This window comes from Penicillium soppii (assembly GCF_028829465.1).
Source record: "Penicillium soppii strain IBT 18220 chromosome Unknown utg000010l, whole genome shotgun sequence".
NCBI lineage: Eukaryota > Fungi > Ascomycota > Eurotiomycetes > Eurotiales > Aspergillaceae > Penicillium > Penicillium soppii.
Genome location: NW_026643240.1, coordinates 2,964,247 through 2,989,226, shown reverse-complemented (window position 1 = coordinate 2,989,226; position 24,980 = coordinate 2,964,247). Strand labels below are relative to the sequence as shown.

General features: G+C 49.3%; 11 protein-coding genes across 11 annotated transcripts; 6 read left to right on the top strand and 5 right to left on the bottom strand.

Annotated features, from left to right (window-relative positions):
* Positions 1–88: 88 nt before the first annotated feature.
* Positions 89–755, top strand: N7529_011788 (ubiquinol--cytochrome-c reductase subunit 8; the record flags this gene model as incomplete). The annotated part of the gene is made up of 3 exons (XM_057247314.1): positions 89–120; positions 353–643; positions 695–755. The coding sequence occupies 3 exons, from the start codon at positions 89–91 to the stop codon at positions 753–755; spliced, it is 384 nt and encodes a 127-aa protein (XP_057092663.1).
* A 568-nt stretch (positions 756–1,323) lies between these two features.
* Positions 1,324–2,503, top strand: N7529_011787 (spermidine synthase; the record flags this gene model as incomplete). The annotated part of the gene is made up of 3 exons (XM_057247313.1): positions 1,324–1,354; positions 1,457–2,026; positions 2,223–2,503. 3 exons carry the CDS (start codon positions 1,324–1,326, stop codon positions 2,501–2,503), a joined length of 882 nt encoding a protein of 293 aa, XP_057092662.1.
* A 600-nt stretch (positions 2,504–3,103) lies between these two features.
* On the top strand, positions 3,104–3,925 carry N7529_011786 (uncharacterized protein; the record flags this gene model as incomplete). Its single annotated transcript, XM_057247312.1, has 1 exon — positions 3,104–3,925. One exon carries the CDS (start codon positions 3,104–3,106, stop codon positions 3,923–3,925), a length of 822 nt encoding a protein of 273 aa, XP_057092661.1.
* An 865-nt stretch (positions 3,926–4,790) lies between these two features.
* N7529_011785 (Dehydrogenase multihelical) lies at positions 4,791–5,822 on the top strand (the record flags this gene model as incomplete). The annotated part of the gene is made up of 1 exon (XM_057247311.1): positions 4,791–5,822. One exon carries the CDS (start codon positions 4,791–4,793, stop codon positions 5,820–5,822), a length of 1,032 nt encoding a protein of 343 aa, XP_057092660.1.
* Positions 5,823–5,981: 159 nt separating this feature from the next.
* On the bottom strand, positions 5,982–8,376 carry tktA (transketolase tktA; the record flags this gene model as incomplete). The annotated part of the gene is made up of 5 exons (XM_057247310.1): positions 5,982–7,459; positions 7,518–7,812; positions 7,865–7,949; positions 8,064–8,206; positions 8,323–8,376. 5 exons carry the CDS (start codon positions 8,374–8,376, stop codon positions 5,982–5,984), a joined length of 2,055 nt encoding a protein of 684 aa, XP_057092659.1.
* Positions 8,377–10,151: 1,775 nt separating this feature from the next.
* On the top strand, positions 10,152–12,364 carry N7529_011783 (uncharacterized protein; the record flags this gene model as incomplete). The annotated part of the gene is made up of 4 exons (XM_057247309.1): positions 10,152–10,189; positions 10,237–10,450; positions 10,519–11,055; positions 11,138–12,364. The coding sequence occupies 4 exons, from the start codon at positions 10,152–10,154 to the stop codon at positions 12,362–12,364; spliced, it is 2,016 nt and encodes a 671-aa protein (XP_057092658.1).
* Positions 12,365–12,548: 184 nt separating this feature from the next.
* N7529_011782 (sugar porter family MFS transporter) lies at positions 12,549–14,423 on the bottom strand (the record flags this gene model as incomplete). Its single annotated transcript, XM_057247308.1, has 4 exons — positions 12,549–13,265; positions 13,330–13,747; positions 13,800–14,056; positions 14,112–14,423. The coding sequence occupies 4 exons, from the start codon at positions 14,421–14,423 to the stop codon at positions 12,549–12,551; spliced, it is 1,704 nt and encodes a 567-aa protein (XP_057092657.1).
* A 292-nt stretch (positions 14,424–14,715) lies between these two features.
* On the top strand, positions 14,716–15,117 carry N7529_011781 (uncharacterized protein; the record flags this gene model as incomplete). The annotated part of the gene is made up of 1 exon (XM_057247307.1): positions 14,716–15,117. The coding sequence occupies one exon, from the start codon at positions 14,716–14,718 to the stop codon at positions 15,115–15,117; it is 402 nt and encodes a 133-aa protein (XP_057092656.1).
* A 411-nt stretch (positions 15,118–15,528) lies between these two features.
* N7529_011780 (SNG1 family protein) lies at positions 15,529–16,788 on the bottom strand (the record flags this gene model as incomplete). The annotated part of the gene is made up of 1 exon (XM_057247306.1): positions 15,529–16,788. One exon carries the CDS (start codon positions 16,786–16,788, stop codon positions 15,529–15,531), a length of 1,260 nt encoding a protein of 419 aa, XP_057092655.1.
* Positions 16,789–18,351: 1,563 nt separating this feature from the next.
* facB (C6 transcription factor FacB/Cat8) lies at positions 18,352–21,107 on the bottom strand (the record flags this gene model as incomplete). The annotated part of the gene is made up of 3 exons (XM_057247305.1): positions 18,352–19,554; positions 19,610–20,559; positions 20,618–21,107. The coding sequence occupies 3 exons, from the start codon at positions 21,105–21,107 to the stop codon at positions 18,352–18,354; spliced, it is 2,643 nt and encodes an 880-aa protein (XP_057092654.1).
* A 1,808-nt stretch (positions 21,108–22,915) lies between these two features.
* On the bottom strand, positions 22,916–24,578 carry N7529_011778 (SET domain-containing protein; the record flags this gene model as incomplete). The annotated part of the gene is made up of 4 exons (XM_057247304.1): positions 22,916–23,002; positions 23,070–23,655; positions 23,711–24,237; positions 24,288–24,578. The coding sequence occupies 4 exons, from the start codon at positions 24,576–24,578 to the stop codon at positions 22,916–22,918; spliced, it is 1,491 nt and encodes a 496-aa protein (XP_057092653.1).
* Between the last annotated feature and the right edge of the window lie 402 nt (positions 24,579–24,980).

Genomic DNA, 24,980 nt, shown 5'->3' with positions numbered 1-24,980 from the left:
GCCCGACAACTTCGCTTTTCCCTTGTCGTTTCGCTATCTCACTACTTTTCCCACCCACTCCTCTCTTTTTTACCTGAATACATTCAAAATGGGTGGCTCAGTTGATCCCAAGAACGGACAGTAAGTCTTTTCGCGCGTTTGCTCCTGTCATTGAGGCACTCCCGGATGCGTTACCCGGGACGCAATCCAATCCCCCGAAGATGCTAATTGGCATTGTTCCACGGTTCTCAATGCTCATATGTGATCTCCAGATTACTGACTTATATTCTTTTTTTATAGCTACATCGGCAACTGGGGCGAGTTCGGTACGTTGACAACCACCCTTGGATCTTTCGAAAGGACCCGGATATAGGCGCAGGGGATCCTTGACATGGTCGAAAGGATCGCGATATTATCCGGATATCGAACAGAAGAATCCGAGCTCGAGGAATCAGATAGGGCGCATTGCTAATATCCAATTTACAGGTTGCCCGACCCCCCAGCGCATTGCCACCTACTCGCTGTCCGCTAACCGTCAGCGTCCCTTCGCCGGTGCTGGCCACGCTGCCATCTTCAACGTCTTCCGCCGCTTCCGTCACCAGGTTCTCTACGTTGTTCCCCCCTTCGTTGTCGCATATGCTGCCATGAACTGGGCCATTGAGCGGTAAGCATACCCCGGAAAAGCGGCTTCGATCGGTTGGCTGATTCGATATAGCAACGAGTTCCTGAACTCCAAGCCCGGCCGCCTTCTTGAGGGTGGTGGTGATGAGGAGTAAATTATATTTTCAATTGTTTCAATTGTTTCTCGGAGTGAGGTTGGATTGGTATAACAAAGCAGAGCATGATACACCCAAGACTCTTGACTATTGGGGTACTGTATGCTTGTACAGTAACTAGAAAGCAATCGACCATTTGATTTTCCTATGTCTATTATACTTTGTTTGTCTCTTTTCTAGGCATTTCACTTCTCTACAAGGTCACACTTGAGTAAGCACCTTTTTAGGACCTGTCATTGGCCCTTGAGGCATCAATGCCCAATTGTGGACACAGAGTAGGGTATATCGGGTTAAATTGCAAAGAATTCAAAACTACAGGGATCAGCAAGAAAAATGTATTAGCTATTATCAGCAAACATAATCGGAAATGTGATTCTTACAGTGAGTTCATTGGAAGTTGGTGGCCTGCATTGTGTTCCCCACTTGAGCCGAGAAGCAAAAAATTCGCCCAAAGCAGCCAATCTTCCGCCAGACCCTTTTTCTTCGAATGCTTCGTCTCTCCCGTTTCTCTTCCTCTCTTTATTCACGACCATATTTTCTTCGTCTTTTCTCTTCTAAATCCTTCATAATGAGCGAGCTCACTCACCCTACCATCGTCGGTATGTTGAATCCACCCCTCCATTACCCCGCCTTCGCGCCAAAACATGCTCTTCGCATGGGGTCATTTTAGTATAACGAGCTAATTGTTGTCATCTATATAGATGGATGGTTCTCCGAGAAGTCCGGCATGTGGCCCGGTCAGGCCATGAGCCTCAAGGTCAACCAGATCATTCACCACGAGAAGTCTAAGTACCAGGATGTGCTTGTTTTCGAGAGCAGCGACCACGGCACCGTTCTCGTCCTCGACAACGTCATCCAGTGCACTGAGCGCGATGAGTTCTCCTACCAGGAGATGATCACCCACCTCGCCATGAACTCTCACCCCAACCCCGAGAAGGTCCTGGTCATCGGTGGCGGTGACGGTGGTGTCCTCCGTGAGGTCGTCAAGCACTCCTCCGTCAAGGAGGCTACCCTGTGCGACATTGACGAGGCTGTCATCCGTGTCTCCAAGAAGTACCTCCCTGGCATGGCCATTGGCTTCCAGCACCCCAACGCTCACACCCACGTTGGTGACGGCTTCGAGTTCCTCAAGAACCGCCAGAACGAGTTCGATGTTATCATCACTGACAGCTCTGACCCCGAGGGTCCCGCCGAGAGCCTCTTCCAGAAGCCCTACTTCGAGCTCCTCAAGTCTGCCTTGCGCGATGGCGGCGTTATCACCACCCAAGGTTGTTCGTCACTTTCCTTATTTTGCCCCTCCCTTTTTATATCTCATCTAGTCCCGGCCCATCGAATTCCCATACTACATTTCACATTGTTTTCACCCATTCACTACAAGAAGAACAAAGGCTAACAGTATCGCACTGCCCTGCAACCAACCCGCTTTTCGGGCTCGGTTTTGCGGAGCTGTGCTTCTTATTTTTATAGCTGAGAACCAATGGCTTCACCTTGACCTGATCGCCGACCTCAAGAAGTCCTGCAAGGAGGTCTTCCCCGTCGCCGAGTACGCCTACACCACCATCCCCACCTACCCCTCAGGCCAGATCGGCTTCATGGTCTGCTCCAAGGATGCCACCCGCAACGTGCGCGAGCCTCTCCGCACCTGGACCGCCGAGGAGGAGGTGAAGCTCTGCCGCTACTACAACCAGGACATCCACCGCGCCAGCTTTGTCCTGCCTAACTTCGCCCGCCAGAAGCTCGGCAACTAAATGTCGTGATCTTTTAAAAAAGCTTGTATGGTCTTTATATTCTCATGACGATATTGAAATGAAACCATGGATTTCCGAGTATCTCACTCCTATATCTCTGCTTCTCAGTAGTCCTGTCACTTGTAGCCCGGGTACATATCTAGCTAGCTAGTTACACTGGTCATGATCTGGGAAAAAGTCTGACGTCCAAGGCTCGGACGACAAGTGAGACCTCTTAGTGTGCCGGATCTTGAATGCGGGAAGATTAATTCTGTCATGTAAAAGTGATCAAATGCATCTCAAAGTGAATTTTGATTGGATATTGTATTCAAACTCCCCTGCGGAAACCAAAGCCGATCCAGCTGGGAGACCCACGATATGGCTGTCTACCCATCTTTACGGCAGATTTACATCATGGCTTGTTTTGATTCCTATAAATATTAGTTAATATCCATTTGTCTTTACGATACTTGAAAAGCTTATGTACGCATATTATGCTGTCAATTGTCATAAGCAATCAAAATGAAGGCCAATCACATCTACTATTCATGCATACTCTCTCTATTTTTGATCATCCCAACCTGGGCACAAAACCTATGTACCTCGGATGACATTTCCAAAATGGACGTGAGCGGCTGCACATGTCCCTCTGACTTTCCATCACCGCCAAGTAATTTGGTATGCAAAGGAAACTCGATGGACTGTCCCATCACTTGCAACCAATCACCGCCATCACCCTTGGTACCGCGAGCACAGCTATCCCAGTGTGGATCTGGCTGTGTGAACGCAAATTTCCGTTGCAACGGGTGCTACATCTGGTTCTCGAGTCTTTGCCGCTGCCTCCGCGACTTCCAAGCTGGATCCCAGACGAATTGCGTAGCCAGTCCGGTCATCCCCCCAGGCTCGCCGAAGCCTGGTCAGCCTGCTTCGTGGGTTCTTCTGCGCACCGGTGACCTGATCACTACCACGCAGTTGATACCGGGTATCTTGCAATTGGACACCGCTACCGATATCGATGGCGGGTTCCGGTTGGGCCAGGACACACTGAAAAACAAAGGCATAAGAAGCACAGGAACACTTGCCATGAACAGTGTCACTACAAGATCTGAGGAACAGATCCATATTCATGTGTGTGACTGGCCGAATAGTCCGCTTCGTGATATCATTGACGGTCTCGACGTGAACAAGTACCAAACGTCGCAGTCGGTCCCTCTGGGAGCTCTTCATAAGGCGAACGCTGCTGTGAATTGTCGGGTGTCGCCTAACACGGGTGTGGATGTCAATATGAGTCGTGATATCGTTAACTGGTTGAAACAATACCAGGGTTCGAATGATTGTGCTCAGTATAATGTCGGCGCTGGTGTCATCACCGACAGCAGGGATTTGTCTTGGTCTTGTATTGTAACTGGCGAAAGGGCTGCGGAGAATCTTTTCTGTCCTTGAGAGGTGAAAGACAAACGTGGCTACCTAGGTAGAGGAAAAGAAAGAGACTGCTGTCTTTGGCAATGATGTTTCACATCTACTGGTTTATCTATGTATGCGCCAACCTGTTGTGCACATGTGGAGCTATCTAGAAATGAGACTTGGGAATGTACTCTGTGAATAGCTGCGCAAGATCATGACAGTCGCGATTGCCCCTATTTTCGTTGACTCACTTGCACTCGCATGGAACTCTTCGATCTGGACCTATCATTCACTCCTATCGCGCCACATAGTTGGGGTTCGAAGGTGAAAGCCCTTGCTAAGTAAGGTCTAGTGGGAAGGGCTTGTCCCAAACCCACTTGAGTGTCGGAGAGAGAAGAAGAGAAGTAGAAGAGAAGAGGAGGAGGAAGAGAAGAAGTTGGAAGTATTTGTACCAGGGGACAGATGCCTTTCCTAAAATGGACTTTCATTCTCAAGCATCGAGAACTTCACTTTCACTTTGATAATACATAACCCCTCAATTATCAGTCAAAAGCACGCAGTTATTATTCATATACATATGTTTTCATTGATCGTGACAACGGGCTGCAGTCGAAGAAAAATGTCGAGATATACGTGATACTAAATATTCCAAAAAATTAAATCGCAAGCAATCCGCATATAATTCTCGACATTTCTGAATATCAGCCAGATGGTGAATAGCTCTTGTCACCGTCAAATTGTGCTATAGCCACAAGCTCCCGTCAAGAGTTGTAGAAAGATTTAATGAACTACTTACTCTTATACCTCGGTGCTTCCCCGTGCCACCCCTCATCGGCGACAATTCCGAACCTCAAATCTATAACCACCTCCCACCTTCCAAATCTCTCTACCAAACAAGAAAGCAATGGCAGTAGAAGAGCCACCTATAACCACCCATAGAATTGCCCTATTGGGTCTGGGCACCATCGGTCTCTCGATGCTAGCAATGCACCTCCGCCGCCCAGACACAAGCATCACAGTGTACGATCCACGACCCGACTACGAATCTCAAATCCGGAGTGTTCTCCCTACACTCCTGGATCTATCCTCCAACGACCTCAGCATCACCGACCAATTAATAGCCTCCTCCCGCCTAAAACTAGCCACCAGCTTACCCGAAGCCGTCAAAGATGCAACGATTATCCAGGAACAAAGCCCCGAGATCACGGCTTCGAAACAGGCTCTCTGGAAGGAAATCTCTTGTTTCGCCGGACCGGATACCCACTTATGGAGTAGTTCGTCTGGGATTGCAGCGTCAGCGCAGGGCGCGACATGCGCAGCCGAGCACCGGATCGCTGAAAGGCTGCTCGTCGCGCACCCGTTTAACCCGCCGCACCTGATGCCTCTCGTTGAAGTTGTTCCCGGGCCCGAAACGAAGCCTGAGCGGGTCGAGTTTGTGAAGAAGTATTTTAAAGATATACCCGGTCCGTCAGGGACGTCGGGTACAGCAGAGAACCAGTCGACATCGCATTACCGGCCTATCACGCTGCACAAGGAAGTTCCTGGGTTTGTAGGGAATAGGCTTGCGTTTGCTTTGCTGAGGGAGGCGTGTCATCTTGTAGGGGAAGGGGTTGTTACGGCTCAGGATTTGGACTCGATTGTCACGGCTAGTTTGGGGCCGAGGTGGGCTGGGAGTGGTGTTTTTGAGAGCTATCATGCTGGGGGTGGAGAGGGTGGGATTGGTGCCTTTTTGCAGAAGCTCTCGCCTACGATTCAAGATGTTTGGAGTGATTTGGGAAAAATTGATATTGAGGGTGAGCAGGAGTGGAGAGACGTGGTAGTTAAGCAGACCGAAGAGGCATATGGGCCTTATACTACTGAGACGAGGAAAAAGAAAGAGGAGATGTTGCGAGACGTTGTTGAGATGCAGAAAAAGAGATGGGGGGAGTTGCCATAATTGTCCTCTGTTCAATGAAGACGAAGATTTACTTGGATTTACGGGTGACGAGATGGATGAACAATTCAAAGCTCTATTCGCATTCTTATAAAACTCGAGGGCCATAGCTCCTCTACTAAAAAACCAAAACATTTTGTTGCGTCATAATCGTTCCGTTCCTTACAGAATCTGCTGGAAAGCGCGGTTGATGGGCGAGCGCACGGGAACGCCCTTGTAGAAATCGATGGTGGCAAGAGCGCGCTTGGAGATACCCTCAGGGGTGAACTCGAACTTGGCGTACACCTCCTTGTAGGGACCGGAAGCACCGAAGCGGTTCAGGCCGAACTGCTCGTGGGAGTAGCGCTCCCAACCCATGGTGCAGAGAGCCTCAACGGACAGCACAGGGATGCCGTCGGGCAGCACGGAGAGGCGGTACTCCTTGCTCTGGGAATCGAAGACCTCGAAGCAAGGAACGGACACAACACGGGCAGCGACACCGTGCTTCTCCTGGAGGTAAGTGGCAGCCTCGATGGCGATGCTGACCTCAGAACCGGAGGAGATAATGGTAATAGCGGCGTTGGGGGTTTCGACAGCGACGTAGGCACCCTTGATGGCGTTCTCGAGAGAGGAGAGCTCAAGTTGGGGCAGGTTCTGACGGGTCAGAGCCATGACAGTAGGAGTGTGCTTCATGGTGAGGGCCATGTAGTAGGCAGCGGAGGTCTCGTTGCCGTCGGCGGGACGCCACACCATGCAGTTGGGCAGGGCACGGAAGTGAGCCAGGGTCTCAATAGGCTGGTGGGTGGGGCCATCCTCACCCAGACCGATGGAGTCGTGGGTAGCGATGTGGATGACACGGACGCGGGAGAGGGCCGACAGGCGGAGGGCACCGGCGGCGTAGGAGACGAAGTTCAGGAAGGTACCACCAGCGGGGATGATAGTACCGTAGGCAGCAAGGCCGTTCATGACAGCAGCCATGGCGTGCTCACGCACACCGTAGCGGACGTAGCGACCGGCCCACTCGCCGATGCCGAGGTCAGGGGGCTGGAAGTCGACAGCGTTCTTCCAGCGGGTGTTGTTGGAGCCAGTCAGATCAGCGGAACCAGAGACCAGCTCGGGAATGACATCGTGAATGGCCTCGAGGCAGGCCTCGGAGAGCTTACGCGAAGCGATAGCGGCATCGGTAGGCTTGTAGACGGGGAGCTTCTTCTCCCAGCCCTCGGGAAGCTCACCGGCAAGACGGCGAGCGAGGTCAGCACCCTCGGTCTTGTACTCAGCAGCGTACTTCTGGAAGAGCTGGTTCCACTCCTGCTCCTTGGCGGCACCCTCAGCGGCGTGCTGGTGGTACAGGTCGTAGACCTGCTGGGGAACAGCGAAGCTCTCCTCAGGGTTGAAGCCGAACAGCTTCTTAACACCCTGGGCATCATCGGCCTTGAGGGGGTTGCCGTGAACACCGCCGGTGCCTTGGAGCTTGGAGCCGAAACCAATGGTGGTGGTCAGCTTGATGACGGAGGGCTTGTCAGTAACCTGCTGACACTTGCGAATGGCAGCCTCGATACCCGCGAGGTCGTTGTCACCATCCTTGACCCACTCAGTGTGCCAGCCGTAGGCTTCGAAACGCTTGAGGACATCCTCGGTGAAGGCACACTTGGTGTCACCGTCTGCATAATGAAGCTGTCAGATTTTTATTCCCTTATGAATAATTTGGGTCGATCTTACCGATGGAGATGTGGTTGTCATCATAGATGGCAATCAGGTTGCCAAGCTTAAGGTGGCCGGCCATGGAAGCGGCCTCGGAGGCAATACCCTCCATAGCACAGCCATCACCGAAGAACATGTAGGTGTAGTTGTTGAACAGCTCGAAGCCGGGCTTGTTGTAGACACCACCGGAGTGGGCCTGGGCCATGGCGAGACCGACGGCGTTGGCGAAACCCTGGCCAAGAGGACCAGTGGTGACCTCAACACCGGGGGTGTCGTGGGCCTCGGGGTGACCGGGGGTGATGCTGTCAATTTGCTACACAAATCAGCAAAAGCCTTTTTTCCCCCGCTGGCTCGGATCTACTTACACGGAAGTTCTTGAGGTCATCAAGGGACAGGGCGTAGCCGAACAGGTGGAGCAAAGCATACTGCAGCATGCAACCGTGACCGTTGCTATTCAATGCACATTAGCTGGGGATTCCAAAAATGACCGCCACTGGCCCTGTAGTTGAAAATCTGGGGTTGCAACCCAGCTCCAGACCAGGAAAATGGAGGGACGGCACATACGAAAGAACGAAACGATCCCGGTTAGCCCAGTTAGGGTTCTTGGGGTTGAAGTTCATGAACTTGTTGAACAGGACGTGGGCCACAGGGGCCATGCCCATAGGGGCACCGGGGTGACCGGAGTTAGCCTTGGAGGTGGCATCGATCTAGTTGTAACATGTCAGTCTATTTGCCCAGATATTTGAGCCATTGAAGCCTTGGAGAGGATGAAGATCCTTGTAGGACTCCAGCTTCCTGCATGAACAGTAAAGATTCAACGTACCGCAAGGATACGAATGGTGTTGATAGCCAACTGGTCCAGATCGGTGTAACCCATGATGGCAAATTCTGAGAAAGTTAGAGAGGAAAAGAAGACCTGAGTCAGGGGACCTACTAGTAAGATAAATGGGTTGGGAAGATGGATGAGAAAGAAGAGAAGAGGGGGATATTTTGTTGGTGGGGTTATGATGTCTGGGTGGGGGGGCGCAGAAGTGGCTTGCAGCTCAGCAAGTTGTACAATATTGTAATCATACCGGTATTGAACATTTCAACTACAGACTTGAGTACTTATACTTATAGCATTGATTCAGTTCAATCCTCTGTTTTACAGCTTCAATTGTTTCAATTGCTCGCTGTATAGCTCTAAATCTCTTTTTTCTTATAAATAATGTATCGATTACATCATAGGCTCAGTCAGCATATACCGTCTCCAGGGCTCCAGGGCTCCGACTCCAGGTCTGGGCACAACACTCTCACATACTTGTACACTGTACGGAGTATGGACTGTCCAACTACCTGTTCTGTATCTTTCATAGCCTTACAATATTGTACTTTTCACTAGAATTGTCTCGACAATAGCCGTTTATTCCGCTCACACTTGATCCAATGGCCCGCATTTTCCGACACACATCCACCTTCTCTTAGTAACTCTTAAGATACACCGGGAACCACCCGGAGGACGCTGCTCCGAATCAGTACCAGCCTTTTCAGAGGGAAATTAGCCGATTTTCACCCTAAGGCTAATAATCAATACCCGTGCCGATGGTCAGCTGGTCAACAGAAAAAAAAAAGAAAACCTCGCTCATCGAATTGGTTAGTCCCGTTGAGGATCCTTGATAGTTTAACTCAAGCTCCGTACAAAGGCGGTGGCCGAGGCTCGGAATTTCCAAAAGAGTGAATCCGATCGAATCAGAAACGCGGACGAGGAAACTCCGCGCCTAGTGACACCATTAATTTTTCCGTGAACATTAACCCCACGGAGAGAGTCATCACCGTCAACGTGTTGGGGGTCGTTCGTCAACAGGCTCCGGTGTGCCGGAAGAAGAGTAGCGCGGGAAAACCAATCAGCCGGGTCACGTGGGACTATATCGAGAACTATATCTGACACGGCTAATAGCATTGTTTGTAAGTTGGGAAAGTTATGGAAGCTGATGCTCAGGATCGACACGGTAGCGTTTCCCCCACTTTCATCCTTCTTTCGAGTGCAAAAGTATCCTAGATCCTTGTTATACCTCGCACGAAGAGTACTGTTGTGAGACAAAGAGCAGTAAGGTTGAAAACCCCTCGGGTGAGCCTCCAACATTTGTAGATCTCGGCTCCAGGAAAGTGACCTGTCTCGAGGGATCCATGTGTTCAAGCAATCCATTGGTGTGTTCTTAGCCCAGGTCACCTCGGAGCACCCAAGTAAGCCGGACTTGAGACGAAAGTCGCATACAACATCGTACGTTGGTGCTTGGCTGGGCAACATACCATTAATATAATCTTACACTAGATGCATAGAACGCCGAGTAATTTCCTTTTTTATACCTGGTCGCTTATCAACGAGGCAGGTGGAAGAACCTTGGAAGAAGGAATGTCAGGCATCTGACCGAAGTGATTGGGACTGCTTGAATATTGTGATCGCGATTGGCAGTAATATTGGAATAGCTATGGGTATAAGAGGACGCATTGTTAAGGGTATCCTATGTCAGAGGCCAGATGTAGTAGCACAGCATGATCAACGCTCGCAATATAAAGTAGCTCTGAATGTGTTCTAATCGATTTTCTCTCCTCGTAGAAATCGCGGGAATCCAACATATTATACAGAGCTATCGCGATAACAAGCATCTCACAATGGAGAGAGACACTCGTGTTGAGTCTAAGATTGATGTGTAAGACCCCCCATCTGTGTCCATCGACATGTTTTCATTGTCTGCAGGCTCATCATCGGAGCGGGCCCATCGGGCCTTATGGCCGCATACTGGATGGCTCGCTGTGGTATCAACGCACGTATAATCGACAAACGTAGCACGAAAGTCTTCGTAGGTCATGCAGATGGCCTTCGCCCTCGCACCCTGGAGCTGTTCGATAGCATGGGATTTCAGCATCGTGTTTTACACGAGGCATCTTCATCCACAGAAATCAACATTTGGGTACGGGTATTTGATGTTGATTTATACGTGAAATGTCAAGCCTTGACTAACGAAACCATGAACAACAGGGCCCAGGAGGCGAAGGAAATCTCATCCGACAATCGCTTATGGATATGACCAAGCCGGATGATTCACCCTATCATAATGCTCGTCTAAGCCAAGGCCGCATTGAGAGATTTATCCTTGACAGTATTCATGAGCACTCGGACTTGAGAGTGGAACGGGGGATTATCACCGAGTCGTTAGAGTATGATGAGAAATTAGCAGATGATGCTGATGCATATCCAATCACCGTGAAGCTCCGAACTCTCAGTCCAGAAGAATTGAATACACCAAAGTCTGGCCATGAAGAAATCCAGAACGAGTTGAAATGCGAAAACCTCCTTCGTGATGACTGGGAAGATCTAGCCCAGCGTGGGAAGCAGAAGGAAAAATCCGAGACTGTCAAAGCCAAGTACCTGATCGGGTGCGATGGTGCCCACAGCTGGACTAGAAAACAGTTGGATATCCCTGTCGAAGGCTCCAATACCGATCATATTTGGTTAGTACCACAGAATCATACCTGTCCTATCATCAAGCCACAGAAGCTGAGAAAATCACTCATTGTAGGGGGGTGGTAGATGTGATACCTATCAGCAACTTCCGTGAGTACAACTGAACCCCTCCGATTCAACCTCTACTAAACAGCTATCAGCGGACATTCGACGTCTCAGCGTAGTTTCCAACGCAGCAGGAACAATCTTAATAGTTCCGCGCGAGCGTGGACTGGTCCGTATTTACGTCCCAGTACACGTCTGTGAAGCAAACACAGGCGATCGCTTCGACAGATCAATCATAACGCCAACGCTAATCCGATCGCGGATACAAGAAGTTCTTTCCCCATTTACCTTCGACTCCACGGACTGCGATTGGTGGACAGTGTACCAGATCGGACAACGGATCGCAACACAGCTCACAAAAGGAGACAGGGTGTTCCTTGCTGGTGATGCTGTGCACACGCACTCGCCGAAGATGGGGCTTGGTATGAATATGAGTCTGCAGGATGGATTTAATCTTGGCTGGAAAGTTGCGCTCGCAGTGGCCGGCGCTGCAAAGCCGGAGATCCTGAAGACTTATGACTTGGAAAGACACCCGCTAGCGGAGATGCTTATCGAGTTTGATCGCAATTGGGTGACGATGTTTCTTGAGAAGCAGCCTGGAGAGGGCGATGCAAAGGCCAGATCGATAACTACGATGGCGAAGAATTTTGACGATTTCGCCAATGGGTGGAAGGTGTTTTACCCTGCTAGTAACATTGTCTGGAAGTCTCCGGATGGTGCTGGATTTGCGTTCGCTAGATATATGATTCCTGGGGAGAGAGTTCACCCTGTCAAACTCCGCAATCAGGCTGATGGGGTCCCGCAGTGGACAACAAGATTGTTGGAAAGCGATGGCCGCTTTCGCGTTCTCGTGTTGGCTGGCGACGTGCAAGACCCGGTTCAAAAGCAACGCGTCGAGACATTGAGCCAGGCCTTTAGCAGGCCGTCTGCATCTAGCGTTCCGCTTTTGGATCGCTATGCTGCAATTCCGGGACGTTTCGAAAGTCCCATTGATGTATTCACCATCCACTGCGCTCCATGGAAAGAGATTGGATTTTTCGACTTTCCAGATTCCTTGCGTCCGTTTAACACGGCAACAGGCTATGCATACGAAAAGATCTGGTGTGACGATACTTGTATATTTGATAGATATTGTGACGGGACAGCTTATGACAAGTGGGGAGTTGACCGAACCCTCGGCGCACTGGTAGTCATTCGCCCTGATCAATATATCGGATGGGTAGGTAGACTGGAAGATGTCGAGGGAATGACACGGTATTTTGATGACGTTCTTGTGGCCAAGACAATTGGGAATGGCATTGAGGCATCAAGTTGATATCAGCACACGATAAATAAGATAAGAAATCGAGGATAAAATGGAGAATATATCAATTGCGCTGACTAGAATATATCAATATAACAATAAAGATGTGAGACTAGTGTAAAATCGACGAGCAAGGAGAATAGATTATAAGTACAAGACAACACGACAAGGTTCAAGCCGGAAGAATCCTCCTTTTTTAGCTCTGCGGCCGTGTCTCAGGCACGGTTGACCCATCCTCTCGCAACTCGGTAGTGGGATCGGCAACGTGAGACGACGCGGCGAAATCTTCCCCCTTATCAAACGAGCCCCGGATAACATTTGGGTCAGCAGGGAACTGGAACTTCGAGCTCTTCCACGGCTTGACATTCATGAGGTACATTGTATCAATCTCCTCCAGAGTGCGACCTTGACCTTCGATAACGGCGACATAAACCAAGCCCGCAGCAAGGAAAAGACATCCCGCAAAGACATAGCCGAAGCGGAAGTCGATATCTCCCGTAATGAAGGGTGTGAAGAATGCAAGGAGGAAGTTCCAGAGCCAGTTTGAGGCAGTGGCCAGAGACATAGCTCGCGCACGGTATTGAGAGGGATATAACTCTGCAATGATACTCCATACCATGGGGCCCCAGGTACTGGCGAAGCCAAGAATGAATAGGCAGGCGAATACCACCATAGCCACACCAGCAGGCTTAGTCCTTTCGGGGAATTCTTGGTCAAGGGAGAAGTGGCCCACGGAGGCAAAGATCATAAAGCAGACAAACATCCACAAGGCACCAATGATTAAAGACCGGCGCCGACCATAGTGCTCAATCAAATAGAGACCCAGGAATGTTGTTCCAAAATTGACGCCTCCCAAAATCATCTGCGTGACGTAGCTGTTGGGGATACCAGCTCCCTTGAAAATCGTTGTTCCCTAAAGGCGAGTTAGATTTTGCTTTGCTCTCTCTGCTCAGGCATAGGATGTATTCGAAACTCACATAGTAGAAGAAGTAGTTAGCACCAGTCAGCTGCTGAAGAGCTTGCAGAGCAACACCAACAGCTATGCGCTTCGCCATTGTCGGGGCGCGGAACATCTGAACCCAGGTAACTTGTCCACTGCGCATTTCTTCTTCATGCTTTTGCTTGATCTCATCAAATTCGATGCAAAGAACACGGTGGTTGATGGGAATACCGTAGATTTTGGCCAGTGTGTTCTTAGCCTTTTCTACCTTTCCATGGCGGTAGTCGAAGCGAGGACTCTCCGGGAAGAAGGCCATGCCAGTTCCGAGAACGATGGCCCACAGGTACGTAATACCCATAGGGATACGCCATGAGCCAGTGTCAGATCGGGCTTCTGTTCCAAAATTGATGCAATTGGCAATGAAAATTCCAAGTGTGATGAAGAGCTGGTAGGTACTGCGCGATGTTAGACTATGATAACAACAGCTCCACACTCTTCTTGACATACCTAATCAGAGATCCTCGAATATGTCTTGGGCCTGATTCAGCTTGATACATAGGGACCAAGAGGGAGATGGCACCGACACCTAGTCCGGCAACCCATCGGCCCATGGCAACTTGATACCACTTTCCAAAGGGCGAAGAGATCTGTACGGTGACTCCGATGCAAACCATTAGGGACCATGCGCTGATGGACCATTTGCGCCCAAGGCGATCAGCAATAGGTGCTGCGACCAAAGCCCCGATCAGCGTACCGATAGACAGCTGGTTGGCAGGGTTAGTATAGAAGTAATTATCATATTGGCGAGAAGATACGTACCAAAGCAACGATTAAACCAGAACGAACGTTACTGAAGTGGTAAGTTCCATCTGGACCAGGTTCGCCATAGCGTTGAAGGAAGTTTGGCATTTCCAAAAAGCCAGAGATCTGACCGGTGTCATAACCAAAAAGGAAACCTCCCATGGAGACGAAGAGACCCATAACACACGAGCGCCAGGTGAGGAGGGGGATTGGGGTATCCACAAGATCTCCGGGGCCTTTCTCATGTTCATTGGTAGAAACCGACTCTCTAGGGGCTTCAGAGCCCGCATAGATGTCCTGCGGACGTTTGTGGAAGATGTTTTTGAACATAACGCCAGCGAGTACTATAGATTGATTGTAAATGCTACTCTGCAACTAATTTTTCGAAAACCAGGAAGCACCGGATCAGGGCCTCTTATACAAAGGCCCGACCAAGAAAGCCAAGGCTGGGCAACATGCTGCACTGACGGATGCCGAGTCCTGGATTTCTTGGGTAACGGACCACTCATACTGTGATTTCAAAAAGCCGCTTAAAACCGATGACACGTTGATTCAGGAGTTACGAGAATATGCTTTTCAGGGCCGGCGGTTGTCTCCATGGGGAATAGCACAGTCTGGGGAAATGGGCTTTGCATTTGGCAGGTTCGCCGATCCTTGGTTGATGACGCTGTTTGGTCAGAATTTCAACTCCAGACTCCACGCCCACGAGTTGTGTCTGGGTGGTGGGTGGCGCGGAAGTCTCGGCCTACTGCGCCTCGTGATCATTTCTTTCTGGGAACGAATAGAAAAACGCAGGAAATCCTGTACGGGATGGGCTGATGTCTGGCGAAGTAGTGATGAAATCGGTGCCAGCCACAAAGCTTGGATTTCGCCCCCGGCCGTTAACCGACCGGCCGGACTGCGACACGCACAATCTCTGTTTAGGCTAATGGGAGAGAATGTTAAAGATTTTGATGTTGATCTCGGTAGCGGAATCCATCTCGCTTTGGATTTCTTGTTGCGGAATCCCAAGGATGCCGATTAATTCGGTGGGGGGATCATTCGATCCCGCCCAGCCCGGCGAAGAATTGGAACGGCCTCGCCTCGGGCTTTACACATCAAGATCCCCACATTGTTAGGCAATGTTCGGAGGTTTCACTCATCGACTATTCGACATTATCTATCTGTATTCAATAAGCCAAATCAGACAATTGCTCAAATGATCATGATACCTAGCATGCAATACGGTGGTTCCATCCAGGCCCTTCCCTCCAAAGTTCCACGTCTCTCTTTTGCCATTGTTATATACATATTCTAGCCCCCGACTTTAGTCACACCAAGGAATAACATGTAAGTCCACTAGTGTATTCAGGCCTGTGGGTGATATGGCGCAAAGGAAACGCCTCGACCAATTCCCAATGCTGCCCAAATCTGTACTCGGAGGTGCCAACTGTCATCACTTCTCGTTTATTCTGCCTATGTTTCGAGCCTCGGAATTCCTTTCCAGCCTCATGCGATCAGATGCTCCTTGCTCAGACATGGCAGCTTTGCAACGGTGTTGCATCGCATAGACGGCGATGGGGATACCAATAATCCACCACGAGAACATAATGGGAAGGGCTTGGTAAAGTCGATTATTGCATCCGCCGGACCAAATCTGAATCAGAACTTGGTACGCCTCATGGGATGGGAGTGCGTAGCCCCAGCGGAAGAATTCTGGATTCAGTTCGAACGGACTAATAGTGCTGGCGACATTGAAAATGGCCCACGTCAGAACAACGAAGGACATAAACTGAATTGGGATGAAAGCCGTTGTGATGTCGAAGAACAAGAAATTGATGTGCATGAGAAGCCAAAGGATCATCCATGTCAACACAAACCGACTCCCACTTAATCTCCAGTCTTCTCGGTATGCCCAGATGTAGCTGGTCATCAAGAGGCTCCCGGTGAAAGTGTATAGTATTGAGGCTATCAGACGAATGAGGCTGTTTGCTTTCCAGGATAATCTGGTAAATGCACCAAAACGGGTTGAAATCCCGTTCAATGCCAACATGAAGAAGAACTGTTGAATGATGGGCATGACCATGGAGACGGTGTTATAAAAGACCCTTGTCCCATGCTCCGTGCCCTTTATGTTGATTTCCTTGGCCTGAATGGGGTTGAGGAATACACCGAGGCTGGCTGGACTAGACAGGTCGGTAGATGCGACTACCGCAGATCCATTATTGGAGTAGTATGAGGACCGAGTGGCTTCAACCAATCTCAAAAGATTTGCGTAAATGCCGGCCTGCGAGAAGACTGGGTACCTCACCCCATTCCAGACATAGGTGAGGGATGTCGGCGCCCTATAGCCAGTCGCTAGCGCCGATGCTAATCCCTCTGAGCCCCCTGGGTTGGCGTATACAGCTCCCCAATATTCACCCCGACATACAGCTTCTCGAATGTCGTCTTCTTGTGGATATTCAGTAGAAGATGCTAGGCGCAAGGTTGGAAAGCTGTCCCCTTGTAGTCCCTGGTAGGCATCAAAGACTGATTTTCCAATGACATCACGGTCGTAGTCGACATAAAGAACGCTGAGGTTGTGATAGCGGGCTGTACTTCGGAACTGTGTTGCGTAAAGATAGCACATGTTCACTAAGAACAGAACCTGGAGAAGGAGGAACATAGTTATCATGGCCGGCAGAAACTGTGGCCGTATTTCCTTCCATGCCCTCATATTAGGATGAGACACTGGTAAATTCATGTTTATTCGATAGTTAGCCAACGAGAACCATAAATTGCAAAGAGCCCTAGGCTCCTTTTCTTTTCGGAGCAGGGAAGTGACTATTTATGGCGGAGTGTGGAGAAAAGAAGTTAAGGAGGTAACTTTCTCGAACACACTGGATTACTACGAAACTGATTGACGAGGCGTACATGTTACACAACATCAACATTGCTGACTTATGATTATCCGTACTGTGACACACCATCATACACAGGAGGACTTACAAAGTTATGTGGTCTGACGGCAGGAAAAACATACTGATACTGACCAATCATATTGGCCTTATGGTCGATCATCCGCTGACTGAGCGGAGCAAAGGTCTTGGACCAAAGTTCTATTGGTCAATGTATGAGCACATTTGGTTCTATACATTACAATATATATACACTTTGTCTTAGCTCAAGAAAGATATGCTTGACTATTGATAATCCCCCCGAAAAGGCTTTCCAAAGGAATCTTGATTCAAGGGGGAAAAAAGCAAACAACGAAGTGACTCGAGTTCAAAGCACTGACCAACTTCTTTATGCAGATGGTATAATTTCAACGCTTGGCTCCCATTTTTGTTCGCATTAAAACAACATTAAGAAAAAGGAGAATCGACTTGCAAGAAAAACTGATCCATATATTGGTGAACAAACTCCATGTAAGTTGGTCCCGCAGTCAGATCTGTGAAACCAACAATCCAATCTAAACACCACCTTTCAAACTCGCACTCCGTGAACCCTCCCCAGATACTCGGTCGTGGGATCCCACGAAAGCCCATCACACAAAGAGCAAGCGGTTGACCATAGATTCACGTGCTGCATTGCAATCTGTCACATCAACAATCCTTTGTGGCTGAGCAGTTTCAGCCTCATACATGTTAGCGCCCTCTAGGAACAACAACGGACATGCTTAATACGCAAGAAATCACACTCCCGTAAAGAATACAAAGTAGCGCAGGCGGTCAAAAAGTTCCTCCAATTCATTATGTCTAATTTCCATGTGTCCGCAACTTCTCCAAACGAATCTTCGAACGTACTACCCCGGAGCTCCCTCGTTAAGATAGTCGATGCTTTATCTTCGAGACTTTATCGTTCAGTATTTATTTTATCCAATCGCACATCACTTTTTCGAGTGCGTTATCGTCTTGCGTCTTTGGGACCATTTCAAAAATTCTAACAAAATCAGGATCCTCCTCGCGATGCTGACCTTCATGCTTATTTCCATACAGCATACCTGAGAAGAAAGTGCGGAACAGGTACCAACGAGAGTAATTGTAGAAAAATTGTCACATTCATATATGCGCGCGCGGGCTATAACCATCCTGAAACTATATACCTGGCGTGCCTTCCATAATAAACAGTGATTTGCAAGCGTAAACATCATACTTAACTGACTAAACAAAATAATGAACAAATGGTAAAATAACGCCTCCACAGGTATCATAAGCGGAATAGAAAAAAAAAGCATTTCCAAGCCTAGCCATCCAAATCCAAAACCTAAACAAAATACATCGCAGTCATAGTGCGGCAATCAGACGGCCAGCCGTCGGTCCCAACCATTAACCAGAGAGAATTCATCAAACTCCTCGACCTTGTCATCGGGCATGTTGAAAGCATTGAACGGGTCCAACGTATTGACCTCGTCAGACAACCCGTGGACATCAGTATAGGGCGCCAAAGGATCATCCCCACTACCCATACTTTCACTGGAGTAGCTAAGTACGCTTTGGGTAGTTTGTTTTTGCGTATGAGCGAAATCAGCACTGCTGGCGGACCAGGCTTCTGGCGAGAGGTCGTGCAATTCAGGCTGAGGAATGTTCAATGGCGCGTCGTTAGTCTTGCGGTTATATTCTGCTGTGATGGAGGCGAAGGGGCCGGGGTCCTCGCCACACTCTTTGCCGCCATAGATTCCGGTGAAGATGTTTGAGTAGCCGCGGTCCATGTCGCTGAGCACATATTCCCAGTCTGCCATTGTTATAGCGCTGGTGGCGGGATCAGAAGGGGTGGAGCAGGACATTGAGCGGTGGTGCTCGTAGCTCATTGCGACTAGACGGGGGTCTGAGGAGAGGTCTAGGGGAGAGTGGGTATTGTCGGCGAGGAAGTGTGGGGCAGAGAGACGGTCGGGTTCGGAGGGTAGGCTGGTCCAACTTGGGGACCGGAGGGACTGGGCTGCGAGAGGAGGGGTGGCACCGGAGATAGTATTTCGGCGAGATTGGGGTGATGCGGTTTGCTGTGGGAGCTGTTGTTCGCGAGAGCTGGACACGAGGTGCGACTTCAAAGCTTGCAGATGCTTCTTGGGAGATTTGCTGGGTTTTTGCGTCGGAGCAACCATTTCTTGGGGGTGTTGATGTTTGCCTGTGGATGGCCGTCTTCCGCCATCCAGAGAGACCAACGAGTTAGACAGGGTGCCAAACTCGGCAGCCGCCGCACTCGACTCCAGTCTAAGATACTGAATAGCAGTACCAAGTAGCTTCTGGGATTCCTTTGCCATCTTGCTATCGCGCTTCACGCCAAGCATTTGCCAAAGAAGTCCAATTCCAGAAAAGAGAACCAGCTCTTTGCGGTTAATGCTGACTGAAAGACAAAGCCGTCTCTCATCGAGAAGGTCAAGAATCTGAATCATGTGCTTTGCAGAATCAGACAGCGCCAGAACAGACGGGGAGCGGAGGTTCTCATCAGCGAAACAGACGGCTGGGCGATGGATCAAAGATCGAATGAAATAGTAAATAAGCGACTATAGCAAATCGAAGTCAATAATAGGGTCATTGAAATCAAATGGTCTTACTTACCAGAAGCGGGGATCGGCTGCTCGTGACATTCGTGCTCGGCTTGTCCTGGCTGAATTCGAGGCGCAGATGAGCAGGCAGAGTGTGAAGCCACTCGTCCAACTGCCCAGCCACTGAGCGCATCTTCGAGACATACACATCGTAAGCAGATTTGGAAGGGTACAGGTCTTCCAAGGCCTTGTTCAAGATCCTCGCAGCTCCGAAAAGAGCGATGGCGCTAGAAATGCGAGTGGACTCGCCCGGGAGAGTTGGCAGGAATCCAGTCTCGGTGACATTTTCATCGTCCACGTCAACCGGATACTCCGCCTGGATATCCTCCTCGCGCAGGAGTACAGGCAATCCAGTAAGTGCAGAGCAGAACCGATCCAATACATACTGCGACCAGAAGACCTTCTTGCGAGTCTCATCCTCAAGCGGATTGGAGGAGCTATCCTGGGTTTCATGCAGGCCCAGCTGGTGGCAAATGTCTACTCCAAGAGCACGGTAGCGGAGCAAAGTGCGATAATCGCCTTTTGTCATGCAATAAATTTGACCAAGAACAAAGCATTGCAAACTGGCAATGGATGTTTCACTGGAAAATGCATCGAGGGTAGCCGACCAATTTTGTTCAAAGAAAGTTGGGTCTTGATTGGTTCTTGACATTGACGAAAGCGCTGCAATTCCAAAGATCAGGTTTAACTGCGCCATGACATGTGCATTGCGCTGAAGGGTCTCGGTATTGTTGAGGTACTGTTCATAAGCCTTCAAGATAGTGGGACGATGTACCACCGGGTACAGTGGCGCCCATTCTTGGAAGAAGATGTTGATAAGCTGATCCGACACCAAGCGGGGTGGCGTTTTCACGACCTGGTTTGCTGCACTCTGAGATACCGAGGTTGGTAAAGCGGTAAGTGCTCCCATGGGAATTTTGTTTATAGATTTCCCCTGGCTCACAAGCTTATCGGTAAACACATCTATGGGATTAGGTTAGCCTCGGAGTTTTGTTTTAATCAGTGGTAATGTTCAACATACCAGCGAACCCCTGGGTACTAGAAAATCCCGTAAATGGGTTCTGGGTCGGCCGGGACTGCCGGGTAGAAGGTCTCTCCACCCGAATAACACCCTCCGATGAATCCGAACTGTTCGATTTAACCATCGCAGAAGCCGAGGGGGACCGCGTAGAAGCGGCTCGTTGTGATGGCGGCGAAAACGAATGTATTCGGGACAAGACATCGATCTTCTCGTCCTTCTCGTCCAAAAGATCCTTCAAATCTTTAACTTCGGTCTCCAAGCTCCTGACTCGTTCTTCTAGCGATTCGGTATATCCACGAGGGAAAGCGCGGCGGCTCAGTTTGTCGCTGGTGCGGCACTCGAAGCCAACATTGGCGCATTGTGAGCAACAGGGTCGAACGCCATCGCAGCGGATTTTCTTGCTGCGGCATCGGTCGCAGGCTTGAGCAATGCGGCTCGTCGTACCAGTGCCGCCGACCTTGATCACTTTCATGGGCAAGATACCAGGCATCTTGGGCAGAGGGGGCACATGGGCCGCCGGGGTCGTGTTTTGACTTGTAGCGTCTGGAGTGTTACAAGCTAAGCTTCAACACTCTCAAATATTCGATTTTCGATATAGCAAGGGGATGTTGCAAACAAGTATGAAGACAGAAGCCTGAAACATGGGGGGCAAGATGGGGGGAAAGGACTGCTGACTCAGGTTGGGTGGAGACCGCTGACCTTGGTCGTGCGCCAATAAACTCAGTATTGGTTGTAATTCTCTTGTTTTCTAAATGTTGCAGAATAATGGCGTTCGTTTCTTCCATATTACCCCGTAAGCCATTCATAATTTGCCCCGGATTCTTCCTGCATACCTGACTGGTCATCCTAAAATCTGACGGTTGGATCCTCCGGGGACTCCACCTTGCATACCCCTTATCACGGCTAAAACAGCCTACAGAGACCAGTTGGGGTTTCGACTTAATGACACATTTACATTGTTGTACTGGCATAAAGTTTCGCCTTATGAAGAATATAATGTTGTAAAGCACAGAACTCGGATACAAGATTGGTCGTGGCAACTAGTCATTTGCACTCCCGAGGTCCTCCCCGAAGGCGCGTGTCTCTATGATCTATGATCTGGGTCCGATCATCGGCTTCGTCCATGGTTATAGATCGGGACTCATTATTTTCCACAGTATCCAGACCACTTGGGGTTACAATATGGTAGACTTGGGATTTGCATAAAGATGTAAAGTACTCAATACAACCTGAACGCTTGACCAACTTAGGCTTGATCTGAAGTCAGATTGAGCTAACCGAATTCTTATTCAACTAGCATTCACTTCCAAACCCGAGAAACCCCCAGGTTTTGGCAAAAGTCTAAAAGCTGCGGTGAAGTAATATCTACTTCATCCCGGGGCCCCAGTGGCGACCCCGGTCGCTCACGGAACTGGGGAAGATCGTTTGAACAAATCGGCTTGGCTGTTACTGGCTAAACTAGTCAACAAAGTTAATAAGTGCATAACGATAGAGATTCTACCAACAATATAGATCAATTACTAACAGCAATCCAGCGAGAATGGCGGTATTTCGAAGAAAACTCGGGATTTGTCAAAAGCGAGTTTTGACCGAGAGATGTGCGAACCATGGAACATAATTAAGATATTCACACTAAGCTCCATTGGGGTTCGATCTGCTCCACTTCCCAATATTGGTGTCATTTCATTTCTAGTTCCTGCACTGTGAAGGCAACTTATGCCTGCCGATCTAAATCCCGCTTTGTTCCCTGGTATTATATTGATCATTTTAAAATAATTATACGACAGCCCCGGTCCAGCGGAGATCCGGTAGTTGGTTTTCCTACGAGTCTCCCCGCATGCGCCTCCGACCCTGCAGATCATGAACTATCCTTAGTCTGGCGAAAGCGGAAGTTCTGCCGTCCCTTTGCCGGACTTTGTACGGAGTATACTCAATTTATTACTATCGATCTTTATTATTAATCATTGGTCGGCGTCTATCCCAAAGCTCTGGACCGCCCCAACAGCCAATGCTGTAAGCCAGGTAGTGTAATACTAGTAAATTGATTATTTACTTGTTCTTGCTACCAATGTAGTATCGATAGCGGCGTCTCCACACCCAATGACGCACTACTGGATTGTGGGGGGATTGGTCTTCATTTTGAGATGATCTGGGGGCTGGATGATATCCCTCCCTGGCTTGATACCTACAATGTACCTACAATACTATCCAGATTGGGTGGAATTCTGGGTGGATACAAAAATGCTTCATGTCTGTGTAGAGGCCTGGACTGCCTTGATCCTCGTCTGACCCCTGGTATCATGAAAAGTCTTCCACTTCATCTGAAACCTCTGTTTCCGACTTGAAATATTCAGCCACCGGTTTAGAGGCCAGCAACTCTGTCCTCTGCATTTGATTGATCAGCGCGAGAACAAGGCGTTGTTTCCAACAACAGGCTTATCAATTCACTCACCTCTTTGATCAATTTCTCAATGGCCTTCACTAGCAGTCCACCTTCCAGGCCTCGGTATTGGGAAGCTAACTCAAATATCTCGGGCCGAAACAGGGACTCCAAGTCCGTCTTGTCTTCTATAATACTCGAGATCACCTCTTCCATCTCCATGAGCATGGCAAGCTGGGTCTCAAGCCGTTCTAGAAGTAAAACCACGGCGCGAAGCTGAAAAATATTCCATAAAGGATCCGCACGAAGAAGCTCGCGGAGATGGCTTGGTGATTGGATCTTTTCGCCTTTCCAGCTCGTTTCCATTTCCCTGCTTCCGTCAATTTTCTGTGCGACCTCAAAGTGAAGTCCATCTTCCTCGTTCACGCATGCTATCCATACAAGCGTACTCTCCCATGTTATCTCCTCTGGTGCCTCATTGTCTTGCGCTGCCAAGATTCGGACTCCATCGTTTTGGCAGAAGAGCTTTTTTGCAATCCTGAGAGGATCGTCCTCTGGAATATCGAATTTCAGCGATATCTCTCGTGCTTCAGTCCTGCCGGTTTCCAGAAATCCATAGGAAAATAACATCTCAAGTGCGGACTTTTCGTCGCCGTACCTATCGTGTCAACCGTCAGTCATATCTAAGCAAGTTAGCGTAGGAAGCAACTTACGAAATCGTAACCTCATCTCCGGGCTGTAGGGTTTGGCCCCATCGTAGCTGAAGAATCGCATTCCCCTCAGAGTCCGCATCATACAGCGCTTTGGCGCCATCCCCCGAGACGTGGTTGGCCATATCAACGCAAGGCACCATCGAAAGACCACTTCCGGGTAAATCCAACATGCGCGACCGAAACGCAGCATCAACATATTTCCAGTCATCAACTGTCAGCACACCAGTGTTCTCATCCCACCAGCTCTCGTGACACCAAGCAATTCCCTCAGTAGCTTCACGGAGATTGGCGAACTCTCGTTCGAGAGACGCAAATTTGGCATACAGCGCATCTGAAAGCGATGTACCCCGAAGGAGGTCATGTTCTGGGCTAGTGTAGAATGTAGGCAAGGGAAACGACGGCGGCAGGAGCTTGACGTATTCAGTCCATGGATTGGAGACGCCGACGGTCTGTTGTTTTGTGCGCAGATCAGGACTGCTGTGGGATATTTGGACGAGCAGGAATATCAGGATTGCCCCTCTAGCTGTCTGTATATCTTAGTTGGTTTACGTATGATGTAGGTAAGTACAGCTCATACCCTTCCAAAATCACCGGTGGCCTCCAACACATCGCGCAAGTACCGGTCGGACTTGGCGTAGTTGTGAACGGTCTCCAAGGACAGAACTACATCGCCTGGGATTTGGATCAGGATCTCGGGTTTTGCATCGTTCTCGCTGATTGTTTTGGCTTCTGTTGCGACAATCGCGCTGCCTTTGTCGGTGCCATGTTCATTGGAGCCGAGTTTCCGAAATTCAACGCCTGTAGTGACGATCCCGTTTAGCCTCTGCCAAGCTGGAAGGGCTTCGATCGGGAGGTATTCTCGTTTCATAGTGAATTGAGTTGAGCAAACTTGTTTCTCGACATGTCGCGCTCATGACGATTGTGTTATCGATAAGGCACAACTCTGGAAGATTACAGTATACTCTTGCGGCCATCAGTGTAAAAAAGTATTCACACCCATTTACACTGCAAATCCTATTCTAGTCTGTGATATTCTACGGTCAACAGTGAGCATAAGCTATCTTTAGATGATCGAGACTCACAGCTTGCGTAGAGTATACCCTAAAGTACAGTAGACTAAACGTCTTTGTAGTTCTTACATTTATTACCATAATGGCTCCAAAACAAGCCCGCAGAATCCCCTTTGGGGCCAACCCTACATGCCTGAATCGTTCGGCTTCATCATAGAGACGTCATATAATCTAGTGACTAGAAATGCTCATAATAAAAA